This window comes from Lontra canadensis, unplaced genomic scaffold (assembly GCF_010015895.1).
Source record: "Lontra canadensis isolate GAN:19392208 unplaced genomic scaffold, GSC_riverotter_1.0 scaffold247, whole genome shotgun sequence".
NCBI lineage: Eukaryota > Metazoa > Chordata > Mammalia > Carnivora > Mustelidae > Lontra > Lontra canadensis.
The window spans coordinates 335,830-352,551 of NW_022631241.1; the positions used below are offsets into that span (position 1 = coordinate 335,830).

The 16,722-nt window shown below is 38.5% G+C and overlaps 1 protein-coding gene across 6 annotated transcripts in view; it reads left to right on the top strand.

Annotated features, from left to right (window-relative positions):
- Nucleotides 1–15,718, top strand: part of LOC116862475 (AT-rich interactive domain-containing protein 4B) — a 141,133-nt gene extending 125,415 nt beyond the window's left edge. For 3 of the 6 annotated variants that reach the window (XM_032849765.1, XM_032849764.1, XM_032849766.1), the window contains 5 exons: nucleotides 947–2,161; nucleotides 4,996–5,109; nucleotides 7,314–7,529; nucleotides 8,867–9,013; nucleotides 13,948–15,718. In XM_032849765.1, coding sequence (XP_032705656.1) covers nucleotides 947–2,161; nucleotides 4,996–5,109; nucleotides 7,314–7,529; nucleotides 8,867–9,013; nucleotides 13,948–14,075 — 1,820 coding nt within the window. In that variant the 3' untranslated portion in view covers nucleotides 14,076–15,718. Of the gene's footprint in view, nucleotides 1–946; nucleotides 2,162–2,554; nucleotides 2,669–4,995; nucleotides 5,110–5,767; nucleotides 5,924–7,313; nucleotides 7,530–8,866; nucleotides 9,014–13,947 lie in introns of those variants that run through there. The other 3 variants (XM_032849767.1, XM_032849768.1, XM_032849770.1) reach the window with 3 other exon arrangements.
- The last annotated feature ends 1,004 nt before the right edge of the window (nucleotides 15,719–16,722 follow it).

The following is a 16,722-nucleotide window of genomic DNA, read 5'->3' on the forward strand; positions in this document are numbered from 1 at the left end:
TGACTCAGTTCGGTTAAGTTTCTGCTTACAGCTCAGGTCATGAACCCAGGGTTCTGGGATCAAGTCCCCCATCGGACTCTCTATTCTGCTCAGCAGGGAGCCTGCTTCTCCTCCTGCCTGCTCATGCTCCCTCTCTCTCTCTCTCTCTCTCTCACTATCTCTATCTTGCTCTCAAATAAATAAAATCTTAAAAAAGAAGATAAAAAATTTTTTAAAATGTCACTTTTGGGCACCTGGGTGGCTCAGTTAGTTAAGCCTTTGGCTCAGGTCATGATCCCAGGAATCCCACATTGGGCTCCCTGCTTGTAGGGAGCCTGCTTCTCTTCTCCCTCTCCTCCCTGCTCATGCTCTCTCTTGTTGTCTCTTTCTCTCTCTCTCTCATTATTTATATATCATATATATAAATAAAATCTTTTAAAAATTCTATAAATATTTTTACATAAGGTATCAATTACTTAGGTTACTTGTGTCGTTTTTTAAAACTTCATGGAAATGCATTGTTCACAAATCTTTGAATAATCATTGCTACACTGAAAGTGAAACCTACAATTTCATAAGAATATGGACTTTGAAGTTAGAATTACCTGGACCTGGGACTGTGTCCTGACTGCGTTACTATGTTCTACTCAGAAAATTGAGAAGTTATTTTTATGATCAGTTTTATTGAGGTATAACTTAGAAACAATAAAATTCACAACTTTTATGTTTATAATTTGATGTATTTTGGCAAAAGTATACAGTAGTGTTTCTACAGCCACTGTCCCGGTATAAAACATTACCGTCTTTGTGTGAGTATCTTCCCTCCCCAAAACTCCCATTTTCTCACCTGCAAAATGGAGATAAAACCTAGCAACCCAAGATGGCTATAACCACAGGGGCTCATATATAATTTGCATAGGGAAGACATTGCTAGAAAAACTCATCAGTCTTTCTTCTTATTTTCTAGCTTCTGAAAGTTCTGCTGAAGACAGTGAGCAGGAGGGTGAGACAGGTGCTCAAGACATGGATAACCGTGGCAGAGAAGACTCGAAGATTGATCATTTGACCCACACCAGAAATGATCTTCTTGCAAAAGAGGAACAGAACAGTTCATCTTTGCTAGAAGAAAACAAAATCCATGCAGATTTGGTAATATCCAAACCAGTGTCAAAATCTCCAGAAAGATTAAGAAAAGACATGGAAGGATTATCTGAAGATACTGATTATGAAGAAGAAGATGAAATCACAAAAAAGAGAAAGGATGTTAAGAAGGACACCACAGAGAAATCTTCAAAGCCACAAGTCAAACGTGGTAAGAGAAGGTATTGCAACACAGAGGAGTGTTTAAAAAGTGGATCACCTGGCAAGAAGGAAGATAAGGCCAAGAACAAAGAATCGCTTTGCCTAGAAAACAGTAGTAACAGCTCTTCAGATGAAGAGGAAGAAGAAAAATCAAAAACAAAGTTGACGCCAACTAAGAAATATAACGGTTTGGAGGAAAAGAGAAAATCTCTACGGACAACTGGTTTCTATTCCGGATTTTCAGAGGTGGCAGAAAAAAGGATAAAACTTTTGAATAACTCTGACGAAAGACTTCAGAACAGCAGAGCTAAAGATCGCAAAGACGTCTGGTCAAGCATTCAGGGACAGTGGCCTAAAAAAACACTGAAGGAGCTGTTTTCAGACTCGGACACGGAGGCGGCAGCCTCCCCGCCCCATCCTGCCCCAGAAGAGGGGCCTGCGGAGGGGTCCCTGCAGCCCGTGGCTGAGGAGGAGAGCGGCTCCCCCGGCGCGGAGCTCGAAACCCCGCCTCCAGCCGGCGCAGACAGTAAACCTGCTGAGGAAAAGCCAGTGGAGATCAGCGACAAAAAAGCAGAATTTCCTAGTAGTGGCAGCAATTCAGTGCTGAACACCCCTCCCACCACCCCTGAGTCGCCTTCCTCGGTCACTGTGACAGAAGCCGGTCGGCAGCCGTCTTCTGTGACGGTCGCAGAACCGCTGGCTCCAAACCAGGAGGAGGTTCGAAGCATCAAGAGCGAAACGGACAGCACAGTCGAGGTGGAGAGCGTGGCGGGGGAGCTCCAGGACCTCCAGTCGGAAGGGAACAGCTCCCCGGCGGGCTGCGACGCAAGCGTGAGCTCCAGCAGTAGTAATCAGCCGGAGCCGGAACATCCCGATAAAGGTGAGGCGTGGCAGGTGCACACCGCCTGCTTCGGGGTTTCCCTCCTTGCATTTTCGCGGGCTTCACGGTATCTCTCGTTAGAACATGAGGTGTTGAAGTGAAGTCCTTGTGTGAACATGGTGAACATGGAAATTTGGAGGGTAATTTGAGTCAGTGAATAGTGAATGAGTTTAAAAGCTTGAGGATTTAATGGCCTTTGCTTGAGCTGTCTGTTACATTCCATAGTGGACCAGGACACGTGCTGGAAGTGCCCCCAGGCCCAAATCCAGACCTTTCTGAAGACTCATTATACACTGGTTGACTGTATGGCATGAGCAGCTTAAATATATTTCTGTAACGTTGTTTTGCAATTGTAATGTGCAGTTTCTCACAAACATTTTGATTTATTGACAGACCCCTCCACCCTTAACCAAATACTGTATGTAGGGGTTTGGAGCAACCAACTGTCCAGGCACTGCTTTCCTCAGACAACCGTGTCAAACTGATTTTCAAGCCTGACTAACTTGTGTGAGTTTGTAAAGGAATTTGATGCTTTCTTAGATGCATAGCTTCCAGATTGAAGGACCAATGTGTATGTTAATAACCTACAGTAATACTTCTTTGATTTTCCGTGCAATTGTTAAAGGTGGAAATTCAAATTAGTACTTCCCAAAAGTGTTAGTGCCTTTTGATTTTGCCATGGCTATTCTTCTGTCATCATTTTTTTTATAAACCACTTCTGTGGTGTCCTCAAATGAATATGACATACGCTGACACTTGGCTTCGAAACATAGTTTTCTGTTGTAAAGATAGGATATGTATTTTCTATAACATACAGTTGTTATTATGCTAGACTTATGTTTTTAGCTGAGCTTAAGGAGATGTGATAGAGATCAAATGAATTAGTTCCAGGTTTTCTCACACAAATATTTTTTTCCTTTTTCTCTTTCTTCAGCTTTACTGAGATATAATTGGTATAACATTGTCACACAAATCTTGACTTAAAACATTCTTTTAAAAAAATAAATATTAAGTAAAAAATATAGTTGCAATTCAATTGGGATCTTCTTTGTGTTTTCACATTCATACAGCGACAGTATGTGTACCATGAAGAAGAGATACAAGAGCTTATCTTCTGATAGACTAAGTTAGCACTGCCCTTTAGAATCTTAATCTTGACCAGGTTAAAAAACATGCAGCTTGAAGAATACTCCCAGATTTAGGGTAATAGAGACCATCTGCTCTATCAGATCAAAACATATAATATTTTTTAGAATTGATCTCTCTTTAGAAATAAATTCTTTTTTTTTTAAGGTTTTATTTATTTATTTGACAGAGATCACAAGTAGGCAGAGAGGCAGGCAGAGAGAGAGGGGGAAGCAGGCTCCCTGCCGAGCAGAGAGCCCGATGCAGGGCTCGATCCCAGGACCCTGAGATCATAACCTGAGCCAAAGGCAGAGGCTTAACCCTCTGAGCCACCCAGGCGCCCCCAGAAATAAATTCTTAAGCATTTATTTCGTATGGCCTCATTTTAAGAAATTTGTCTCCCAATACCAGAGAATTCACATATATCAAAAGTAAAAATGTAAATTTTACAATTTAAATTTAGGATTCCCTCCAATTAGCTTACATTAAGCTTTCTATTTCTTGCAGCTAAAAGCTTCAGAATTAATATTCTTTTAGGGAGAATTCTGGCAATTGTTTTTAAGACTCTCTGCTTCAATATAGTCATCATCTTAATCACCTTCTTTATGTTTCATTTAAATTGTGATTTTACAATAGCATTAGGAAAAGTTATCAGTAAGGTGTAATTAAAAAACTGTCTAGGAAGTTGCAAACAAAATAGTTAATAACCTATTCCATTTTTGACCAAGGAAGCCATCCATGTCTTCTTGTATGCTCAAGACTGATTTTATCATTGGTAGCAGGACTAAGAAATATTTCTTGTAGCAAACATGACATAATTTTTAAATCATATTTATATCATGTCATTACAGTATCCGACATTGTATTGAGTAGAGATGGGACTTTCCTAATCTCTGAAGAAGTCTGGTAGACGACACATGTAATTAGAAATACACAGAAACATAGCAGATGTTGAGGACCAAGTTAATAGTATAGAAAAATGTACTGAAACTACCGTTGGGAGTAGTGGTTAAGCCATGAAAGCCTGGCCATCAAGGAAGGTCTTAGTGAAGATGTAGGATGTGGGCTAGTCTTTGAAGAAAAGAGAGACATTTATGATGTTTCGGGATAGTTTCCTAAGAAGAAGATGAAACGTTCCTTAGAATTACTATGCTGGATTTGTAAATGGTATATGCGTTAACCAGTGCTCTGGCAGTGAAGTTATTGTTGGAATAAATAAATTGGTAAAATAACTAAGTGTGAATTACTGCTAAAATTTATCCCATTAATATGGTATCATTTTAAAATTACATTAATATCATTATAAGGTATATCAATATTTTTACCTTTAATTAAATCTTAATATTTATTTTGGTTTTATTGAATTTTAACAAATTTCAGTTTTTACTTTCAGCATTTACCTGTTTTTGAATTACTAGACTCCTAAGCTCCCGTACTAAATTGAGAACTATTTTTGGTTTACACCTCATTTTTCTAAGAAGGATGTGCATACTTTATTTGCTTTTTTAAAAACTCTTTTATTATGTGCAGTAATTCAGTTCATTAATGATAATGTATTCTAAAATTACAGTAATTTCTGTGAGAATTTATAAATCTCATAAAGAACATGCATGGTTTCAGAATTGTTCTATGCTTCTAAAATGTGGAATTTATACCTATAAAAGCTTGATTTTATTTTGTGTTACTTAATAATTTCTTTCCCATTGTAGCCTGTACAGGTCAGAAAAGAGGGAAAGAATCTCAGGGAGGAGGAAGTTCATCAAAAAAGCAGAAACGAAGCCATAAAGCAACAGTGGTAAACAACAAAAAAAAGGGAAAAGGCAGTAAGTGTGAAACCTCTCATTATTTAAATATAAAAATAATGGCGGATATGTTTTTTCCCCCCATTAAGGAAAGGGTATTCAGGATATGGGATAGTTAAATATTTTGATTTTGTCTCTGCCCTCAAAAAAGTCACACAGAAGTCTTCTGATCCTAGGTAAATTCTAGGATTAAGCAGTTTGGTGTTGATATTCAGCAGTGGTATTGATTGCTGATGAATGATCAGGTAATTCTTTTTAAAATAATAGCCAATATAATATAAGCTCAACATCTTTGTTAGTTTTATGTCCCACAGTTCTTTCCACTTGCCATTATATGTGCTATATATAATTGAAAGTGTTTCAATTATATATTATTTTTATTACAGTGAAATTGATTGCTTTGTAAATCTTCAAGGCAAAATGAGACTGGAAGAGAATAATCAAGATAGCTTTAGAGCTGTAATTCCAACAACTCTAGTCTATTACTTTTATCTTTGGTACCCCAAACTGTATGTCCCAAAAGCAGCTATATACAGTACTAAAGATTTAACTTTAGTAATGGCTCTGTTTGTTGACCAACAGGAATTTATATACTGTATTTCTCCTGAGAGCTGCACATTTTATCTCTCTTTTGTAGACAAAGTGAGAAGCAGAAAATATGTAAAGAATTTTTTTTCAGGTGTCCCACACTGACCTCCTGCTGCTCTTCCAGGAGACTCCTGCCACCTCCACTGCCTGACCTTTGCTATCGGCCGGCTTGGCTGCACTTCAGTGCAGAAAAGGGTTATGCGGCCAGCTCCCCGAGCTTCTGCTGAGCCCATATGACTTCCAGGCGGTGAATATGGCGTCCCTTGGGGCCCCGGGCGGCTGTGCTCAGCAAGGCCATGAAAGCCAGGCTGAGGCAGACCACTGCATCAGAGTGGGGCCAAGCCTTGGGTGGCTTAGCTAGGAGTTGCCAGGGGTTCCAGAGCAGCAGTGGGGGGGATTGGGAGGGGATTCACTTAAGGTGTGTGTAAAGGAGTGGTGGAGTTGCTTCATTCTCCAGGCGCCACAGTGGGAGGAGTTGCTGTGTACCTTTTCTATCTAAATGCTTTTCAGGCTTTGAGAGCCTGACTGTGATTTTTTGGGGGGTAGCTGTTAAAGAATAAATAGTGCCACATTGATCACCAGTTACTTGGAGTAACTGGCAGGATATTGAAAGTGATACTTTTGTCTTCAAAACTTTACCATTTAAATGACATTTCCTAAGAGGGCTCATCTTCAACAAGTCAGTTAATGTATTCCTATGATTTCGAGGTACAGCAGTTATATTTGATTATATTCTATGACTGTTCTGTAGCAGTTATAGTTAATTGTATTCTTCCATTTTCATGATTGGGCTTGGTAAATCAGAATAAGGAAACCATTTTCTGAGAATGATTTAGTAAAGTGGAACCAACTCATGGAATCACAGATAATACTTTGTATCCAGAATGTGGTAATTCATGGAGCTATCAGTCCCATCACCTGTTCACATGGTAAACTGGCAAGGTTAAGCCTTTCTGTTGGAGGACTGAGGCTTTACTCAGCAGAGGCAGATGTAACGTAGTTTTTACGTAGTTTTGTGAAATCTTCATACCGAATATATTTACCAGAGTTGAACTGATGGTTTATTTTAGTTAAAAGCTACGATGTAGGAGTTACTTGAGGAAAAAAAATCATTGCATACATCAAAGTTTAGAGTTTGGGAACCCAAAGAATTTTTTATTGTATTTCATGATTATCCATCATTGTGTCCTTATGGCCAGAGGAGTAGAAAAAGTGTTATATGAACATGATCTGTATACAACCTAAACTATTAAATTGAAATTTCTATAATGGGTCATTTTTTAAAATGCTGTATAAATAGTAATATGATAGACTAAAAAGCCATTCCAATACATAATTATGATACATTTGACAGTCTACCAGGTATAATGGAAGATTAGTTTGAATGTTTTTTTTTTTAAAAGATTATTGGCAATTCAGGTAAGAAGAATTTTTTGGTTCTGTTTTTGTTTTTCTTAACTAAGATGCTGCTATATTTGTATACGATGACTTTCCAGGATCTAGGCAGGGTCTATAAAGCAAGTTATTTACTTTAGTAATAAATTCATGTGGTTAATTTTATATTGTTTACTAAAATCAGTGAAAATTTTTTGTTACTTTTCTGTTTACTCATGCTTTTCTTTTAATTTTTCTTTCAGCAAACAGTAGTGATAGTGAAGAACTTTCTGCTGGGGAAAGTGTAACTAAGACTCAATCAGTCAAATCAGTTTCCACTGGAATGAAGTCTCACAGTACCAAATCTCCTGCAAGGACACAGTCCCCAGGAAAATGTGGAAAGAATGGAGATAAGGATCCTGATCTCAAGGAACCCAGTAATCGATTACCCAAAGTTTACAAATGGAGTTTTCAAATGTGTAAGTGACATTTAGTAAACTGACAGTTAAGAGGAAGAAACTTCAGCCTTGTAATTAATTCCTGAGGCTAATTACCCTAAAAAAGAGGTTGTAACCAAATTTGACACATCATAACCAATTGCAGTAGTAGAGAGCTTACTTGGATCTTGATTTGAATGAACAAGTTCCTAAAAGAAAAATTTCAAGGCAATTCAGGCAAATACCAACATTAACTAGATATTTATGATAGGATGTTAGAAATTTGCTTTAAAATAATCTGCTCTTGGGGGTGGGAGTCGATGAGGTGTAAATGAGACAAGATTTGCCATGAATTGCTAGTCACTGAAGCTGGATAATGGTATGTGGGACTGCATTATCATTTTGTGTACTTTTGTTTATATGAAAAATCTCCATAATTAAAAACTTTTTGAAAAGGATTACCCCAGAGTTTCTCACGTACAGAGATATTCTTAGGAATTTGAAAACTGCTTTTTAGAGCTTTTAAAAAATTTCCTACAGTTTAAAAGTTAAATATTAAAAAAAGTTATACATACTCATAAAAATCTAAAAAGAGGACAAAAAGAGGCCAAAAGAGAAAAATTTACCTGCAGACCTGACATTCAAAACTTTATTATGATCTCAACATTTTGGTGTCTTTTTAGTTTTATTCCTAAGTATGATTTTTAGTGATATATTGTGGTGATACTGTATATGAATGTGGAACTTTTAGCATACTTGTTTAGGTCCTAAGGTTTTCATTTCTACACACTCATTCATTCAACAGGTAAACCATGCATGTATTATGTACCAGGCATATATAGGCATAGCCTTTCCTTTCCTTTTCTTTCCTTTCCTTTCTTTTTTTTGTTTTTAAGATTTTGAAAAAAGATTTATTTATTTATTTGAGAGAGAGTGAGAAGAGAGCATGAGAGGGGAGAAGGTCAGAGGGACAAGCAGACTCCCTGCGGAGCTGGGAGCCCAATATGGGACTCTATCCCGGGGCTCCGGGATCACAACCTGAGCTGAAGGCAGTGGCTTAACCAACTGAGTCACCCAGGCATGCCCCCCACCTTCCTAAAGATTTTTAAGTAATGTCTACACCCAGCGTGGGGCTTGAAACCCACTACCCGAGATCAAGAATCACTTGCTCAACCGGCTGAGCCAGCCAGGCGTCCTTATGTAGGCATGGCGTTTTATGTTGTTTTACGCTAGGAAGAAAAAAATCTCATGGAAACAAATACCCACAAGCCTTAATTTTAGTTTATTTGACATTTTTCTACAACCATACTGTATGTTTTCTTTTTATGCACTATGATTTTGTTCAAAAATACATATTGATGAAAGTTTTAAATTCACAGCGGACCTGGAAAATATGACAAGTGCGGAACGTATCACAATTCTTCAAGAAAAACTTCAGGAAATCAGAAAACATTATCTGTCATTAAAATCTGAAGTAGCTTCCATTGATCGGAGGAGAAAGCGTTTAAAGAAGAAAGAGAGAGAAAGTAAGTGTTGGTCTTACTTAAGCAGTTTCTGACTGCAGTTAGACTTATGTGAGTGTATTTCTGTGTATCTTTGGGCAAGTTCTTTAATTGTTCTGCCTTATTTTCCTCATCTATAAAATGGAAAAAGTTATTTAAAGAGAAAAAATTATCTTAAATCACAGTGTTCACTTTCATGGAGTTTATAATCTGCCTTAAAACAAAACAAAACAATAAAAAACCCAAATGAGATTTCAGATCATGAACAGCACTGGGAAGATATTAATGTTAAGGCAGAGATTGGGTGGGTTGTGTTAGATTACCAATGGTCAAGACCTTTTCATTGAGACCTGAATGACCAGAAAAAGTGAGAGAAGTTAAATCTGAGGGTAAAGACTTCTCTTGGTCTACCAGGACTGCCATAACACAGTACCACAGACTGGGGTCTTAAACAATAGGAAATGTATTGCTTATCTCCAAATACTGTCACACTGGAAGTTAGGGCTTCAACATAGAAATTTGGAGAGACACAATTCATTCTGTGAAAAATCCTGTATTCCCTAAGATACAGCAGGTTATTTCCTAAGTTAGAGATTCTTAAACATGGAACTGTTGACATTTTGGGCCAGATAATTCTTTGCTGTGGGGGCTGTTTTGTGCACTTTGGGATGGGTTAGCAGCATCCCTGGCCTCCACCCACTGGACGCCAGTAGTCCCCCCCACAGTCATGACAACCAATGTCTTCAGACATTTTTCAGATAATCCTCTAGAGGGCAAAATCGCCCCAGATAGAGAAGAGCTGTTCTAAGGTGGGGACACACTTGGTGCCTTTCAGGAGCAGAAAGAAAACCACTGTGGTGAAAGTGGTAGAGATACAAGTTAGGTAGGCAGAAGCCAAATCATGTGGGGCTTGGTAGGCAAGGATGAAAGGTTTATTCTAAGTGAGATGGACAGCTATTTGAAAGTTTGTTGTCGTTGTTGTTTTTTAATATTTTATTTATTTATTTGACAGAAAGAGAGATCACAAGTAGGCAGAGAGGCAGGCAGAGAGATAGGGGGAGGCAGGCTCCCCGTCGAGCAGAGAGCCCGATGCGGGGCTCAATCCCAGGACCCCGAGACCATGACCTGAGCCGAAGGCAGAGGCTTAACCTACCAAGCCACCCAGGTGCCCCATATTTGAAAGTTTTAAACAGGGAAACAACATGGTCTGTAGTTTTTGAAGATCACTGTCTGCAATATAAAAAGCAGACTCTAAAGAGGCAGTGGTGGAGGCAAGCAGTATTGGTCAGGGAGCCCACTGCAGTGGCTTCAGGGGGCAAGTGACAGTGCCCTGGACTGGGTGCTTGCAGGAGAGATGGAGAGTAGTCAGTGCTGGGTTGACAGTGCTTGCTGATGGATCCCGTGCAGGTGGAGGAGAAAGGAAGTGAGAGGACTTGTACGTTTTTTCAGCTGGAACACAAGGCTACTTGGTGCTGACGTTGGAAATGAGGAAGACCTAGAAAAGAGGACAGTGTGGGGAACACAGAAAGGATCAGACATTTCGTTTTCGCCATGTTGCCTTACTTTTTTTAAGACTTTATTTATTTGAGAGTGAGAGAGAGTATGAGTAAGGTGAATGGCAGAGGGAGAGGGACAAGCAGATTCCCTGCTGAGTGCAGAGCTCAACAAAGGGCTCAGATCCCAGGATCCTGAGATCATAGCCTAAGTTGAAGTCAGGCTTAACTGATTGAGCCACCTCGGCACGCCTTTGCCATGTCACTTTTTTTTTTTTTTTAAGATTTTATTTATTTATTTGACAGATCACAAGTAGGCAGAGAGAGGGGAAGGGAAACAGGCTCCCTGCTGAGCAGAGAGCCCAGTGCAGAGCTTGAACCCAGGACCCTGAGATCATGACCTGAGCCGAAGGCAGAGGCCTTAACCCACTGAGCCACCCAGGTGCCCCTGCCATGTCACTTTTTGAAATGCCCATAAGGCATCCAAGTGGAGATGTCAGGTAGATGGTGGGATGTGTAAGTGTGTAGCTAAGGGGAGAACACAGGACTAGAGAGATCATTTTCAAGTCATTGGCATAGCTACAGCACAGTAGTTACTGCAGATGGTTTATTAAGTCCCAGTACTTGAGGCCATCACCTAGTAAAGAAATGTGGGTACAAACGAAGGAAAGCAGAGGCAAGCCCACTTTTGGTAGTAGGGCTGAGAGGGAGAAGAGCAAACTAGTAAGACTTGAGGAGCAGCCTTGAATGAAGAAAACCAGGAGTTGAGGCCAGGAGTTGAGGAAGTGAAGAGTTGTCATTGTCAAATGCTGCTGAAAGGCCAGTGAAGTGACCAGTGACTGGTCAATGTTGGAATCACCAGTGACCTTTTCAAGAGCATTTACTGTGGGCTGTGGAGATGGAGAAGCTGGATTAAAGCTGATTTAGCAGAGGATGGAGTAGGGAGGTGAGGTAGAGATGGTGACCCTAGGAGAAAGGGAGCCCTAGGAAAATGTCACATTTTGTAGTTTTCTAGCACATGCAAAAAGGGGACATTAAAAGTGGGGGAAGGGGACAAGCTTACGATTTTGCCTCCCCAACCCTCCTCTTTTTCCACTGCTCCCATTCTCTGAAGCACTTTTTCATTTCCTTTTTCTTTAGATGAATATTCTTCCTTCTCTCCTTTGCTGTTGCGATAAGTCCTATAACTCTCTCCATCTTTTGTCTAGGCTTTTTAATTTGTGCCCTGGCTAAAAGTCTGGGTTATGGGGTAATTTGAAAAGAAATTAAATGTTAATATATAAAAAGTATTTACAGAAACATTCTGTCAAAGGAAGGGGATCAGGATTCTCTTTGATATATAACTGTCTAAAAATAATAAAAATCAATTATAATAAACATACTATTTAAAGGCTTATGCTAGAGCTCCTTACCCTTAAGTCGTCTAATCCTTTTTAGAATTTTTATTTTTATTTTTTTTTAAGATTTTATTTATTTATTTGACAGACAGAGATCACAAGTACACAGAGAGGCAGGCAGAGAGAGGGGGGAAGCAGGCTCCCCGCTGAGCAGAGAGCCCGACACAGGGCTCCATCCCAGGACCCTGAGATCATGACCCGAGCTGAAGGCAGAGGCTTAACCCACTGAGCTACCCAGGCGCCCCAAGAATTTTTTTTTTTTAAGATTTTATTTCTTTATTTGACAGAGGGAGAAATCACAAGTAGGCAGAGAGAGAGGGGGAAGCAGGCTCCCTCTTGAGCAGAGAGCCTGATGTGCGGCTCGATCCCAGGATCCCAGGATCATGACCTGAGCCGCAGGCAGAGGCTTTAACCCACTGAGCCACCCAGGCGCCCCTAGAATGTTTTTTATGTAGTAAGATTTCTATCCAGAAACTGCTCCTCTAACATATATGTGGTCACCATAGATTCTCTGTAGCAAGTGGTTCTGATAAATTAATCCTTTCTCTGGGGAGTTAGCCTTAAAAGTCAGTTCCTAAATACTATTAAAATATCAAGAGGAAGGGGCTGCTGGGTGGTTCAGTTGGTTAAACATCTGGCTTCAGCTCAGGTTATGACCCCAGGGTCCTGGGATCATACCTCCACCTCAGGGATGGGAGTATGGGATCTAACTGAGGCTCCCTGCTCAGTACAGAGCCTGCTTCTGCCTCTCCCTGTGATCCTCTCACCCCACCCCATGCTCATGCTTTCTCTCTCATGCTCTTTCTGAAATAAATAAAATACTAGTAGGAAAATGACTATCCTAGTTGTCAAAGAAAAGCAAGCCAAATACGATACTATTCCTAGCCAAAAAAAAAAAAAAAAAAAAAGTATAACTGGAACCAGTGGTAGGAAAATATACTGAAATTCATACACATTGCTGGAGGCATTGGCACAATTATTTTGGAAAACAATTTGACTCAATTTGGAGAACTAGCTAAATCCAGTTCTGAGAATAGGTCTCAAGGAAAAATAGTAACCATAAGTTTGTGGTTATATTTATAATAACAGATAGAAATTATTTAAATTGGGATATATTATATTGAAGAAAAAGTAGACATTTAAATTTTTATTTAAAATGCCCAAAATTGGGGTGCCTGGATGGCTGTCAGTTAAGCATCTGCCTTTGGCTCAGGTCATGATCTCTGGGTCCTGGGATCCAATCTGGCATCTGGCTTTCTGCTCAGCAGGGAGTCTGCTTCTCTCTCTTTCTTTCTCTCTCCCTCTGCACTGATTGTTCTCTCTGTCTCAAATAAATAAATAAAATCTTCTAGAAAAAAGAAAAGAAAAAGAGGTAGATTTGTGTATGCTCAAGTATGGAACAATCTCCTAAGATAAAGTGTTAAAAAAAAAAAAAGAGTCAAACACTGTACTATGATGCTTCCACTTGTTTTTTTAAAGTAGGATTGTAGCTACACATGTTTGATTTGCATATCATATCTCTAGCTTCTGGAGATAACATTCTTCCAGAACAGGGCTGTAAAACATTTTCTGTAGAGGCAGATGATAAATATTTTGGGCTTTGTTGGCCAAGGGGTCTCTTCAGGACAACTTGACCCTGTCATTGTAGGTGGGAAATCTACCATAGGCAAGATGTATATACATGGGCATGGCTGTGTTACTGGATTCAGAGTTCTTTTTGACATTTGTTTCTGTTGTTACAGAAAGTTGATTCTTAGTTTTATTTCCATGTCTTAGTAGATTGGGCCCATGATTTTTTTCTTCCTAATTGATCCATGCAGGAGTCGAGTTCCCCGATCTGTCCTTTTTCATTAAATGTAGTTGGCACGGTCTAGCTACTTCAGATACACTAATTTTTCCTTGCTTTACATTATGGTATTGTGACATTTACACTGCTCCTGTTGTCAGCTAAATGGTTTTAGAGAGTACACAGAATTTTAGTTGAGAGGACTGACGTTTTCCGTTTTCTTCCTTTCTGTTGTTGTGTATACATTTATTAAGCCTTTGGTTTGGTCTTCCCTTTCTTCAGGTGCTGCTACATCCTCATCCTCTTCTTCCCCTTCATCCAGTTCCATAACAGCTGCTGTTATGTTAACTTTAGCTGAACCGTCAATGTCCAGCGCATCACAAAATGGAATGTCAGTTGAGTGCAGGTGACAGCAGGACTTGCTAAAGCACTTTGCACTTAATGGCTGTTGAGGGCCACGTCTTTTTTTTATACTGCACAGTGGCACAAAAAAAAAAAAATCAGACAAGCACTATTTTATATTTAAAAATTGTTTCTTGACAAGCTGACTTGGCACTTAAGTGCACTTTTTTTATGAAGAAAAAGTACAATGAACTGCTTTTCCTCAAGCAATAATTGTTTCCAACTTGTCTGGGAATTGTGTGTCTGGTAACTTGAAGGCCTTCCACTGTGGCAAATGGAGGCTTTTCACTGCCTGTAAAGACAATACAGTAAGCATAGTTATTCGGTGGGCCAGAACAGGTTAAGATAACTTACTGTATATGTATTCCCTTGTATTTTGTTAAAGCTGGAACATTTGATATTTTTCCATTTATTTATGAAAAAATATGAACCTATTTTCATTTGTACGAGCTAATTGTTTTTTAAAGCAAGTCACCTTAGGGTGGCTTTAATTGTATAAGTCAAGCACATGTAATAAATTCAAAACCTGCAGTTAACAGGATATTAGACATCAATCCTGGTAACCAAATATTAAAGATTCTCTTTAAAAAAGACTGAACATGTTTACAGGTTTGAATTAGGCTAAAAGGTCTTGCAGTGGCTTTTCACGCCCCTTCAAATTGGAATGGAACTACTGTACTTTGCCATTTTTCTATAAATCAGTATTTTTTTTTAATTTTGATATAATACATTGTGTGAAAAAAGAAAATGGCTAATAAACTGTATTAAATCTTAAACAATGTATAAAGATTGTACTTAGCCAGTTCAAAGTGTATATTTATTCATAATGAATTATAACAGTTATATTTTTGTGTTTTCTTGTAAATGTTTCTTTTTCCTTAAATATAGATAATTCATTTGTATTGCTTATTTTATTATGAGCTACAACAAGAGGACTTCAGGAACAAGTAAACTGTATTAGTATGGTTCAAGGTTGTTGATATGAACTGTCTCAAAAGGATGGTTGTTATTTTAAGTATAAATAGCTAATTGGGGTGGTAGGCCTATAAAGTTAAATGCCTTGTATAAAATCCAAAATGAGCGCAAAATTGTTTTCACTTGTATTGACTTTATGTTGTATGATTCCAATCTCTGTTCTGTTTGGCACTTGTATTTAATTCTACACCTTTGTAAGACATTTGTATATTGCGGATGTGTTCATTCAAGCTATTTAATACCTGGCACTGTTAATACACAGTACTTTACTGTACAGACTGTTTTACTGTTTTAATTGTAGTTCTGTGTACTTTTTTTGGATGGAGCTGGCATGTTTTATTTGTTTTCTGGCAATACGACATGTGAGAATTTCGAAGCGTTTTGTTGTAGATGCTAACGTGTCAGAATCCTTTACACTCAACTTTTCTAAGAAAAGCATTTTCAGTCTTGTAGTGTGTGCTTAAAGTAACTAATTTTGTTGAAAATGGTTTCAAGTTATTCAAATTTGTACAGGACTGTAAAGATTTGTTGACAGCAAAACGTTGAAGAAAAAGCTTATAGAATAAAAGCTATAAAGTATATATTAGGATCTGCAAACAATGAAGAATTATGTAATATATTGTACAAATGTAAGCAAAGGCTCTGAAATAAAATGCCATAGTTTGTGAATCCTTGATTTTGTTTCTAAAAGATTAAGTAATTTTAGTTCATTTCTGTATATGATGACTGACTGGAACATACATTTCCAGCCTGTATTAGCAGAAGGGGTTAATTGACATACCAAAAAAAGGGAAATACTATACTATAAAAATTAAAAGTCCATTAACCAGACACAGGATTTATTAGGCAATTTTTATCATTGTATATACACTCTATAGACTATTTTGCTTGATTCCAAACATGAATATTTATGACTTGGAGATTTGTCTAAAGATGAAAAAAAAATATTTTTTTTTAATATGTGGAACCATCACCGCAGATTTTTTTCTTTTTTCTGTCTTGTCATTTCACTGGACTTTGACTTTTAGCGTACTCTGCCGCACTGCACATTGGAATTATCTGGGCATTGTTAAAACAAGTCAACACTCTGTATTGTGCCCGTGGTGGTAGTGGTGGGGCAGCTGCTGCCCCACAAAGAGTTGTACTGAATTGGTCTAGGATGAGACTTGGATGTCGATCTTGTTTTAAAGGTCTCCAGTGACTTTAATATGCATCTGGGTTGAGAACCACTGCTTTTCTCCCCATTTAAAAAAAATTGGTAATTAGGTTTTTTGCCCCATTTAATGAACTTTCCACCAAGAGTCCTTTCTTAAAACAGTTTTTAAGGCCTAAAAAGCTCAAATGTATAGTTTTAAATTACCTTTGGGATGACCCTTTTATTTATGTTTACAGAAATTTAACTTCTTAGGGATGAGTTTTAAAATCTGGAACAGTGCTCCCAAAATGAAGTCCTAGAATACTGGTTCCTGGAAATGCTTTGGGAGTTGTCAAATATCTATGCCACATATAGCACTTTTTCCCACAGAGATTCATTGGTAGCATATTAAAAACTGAGGAGGCCTGTGAAGAGACACCTGGCTAACTTCCTTTTACCCCTACTGTTTTCAATCTTGCCTGGTCATGAAACCTTGTTTTTCAAGGAACTACTAATACAATCTACTCTGTATGTTACAGAAACAG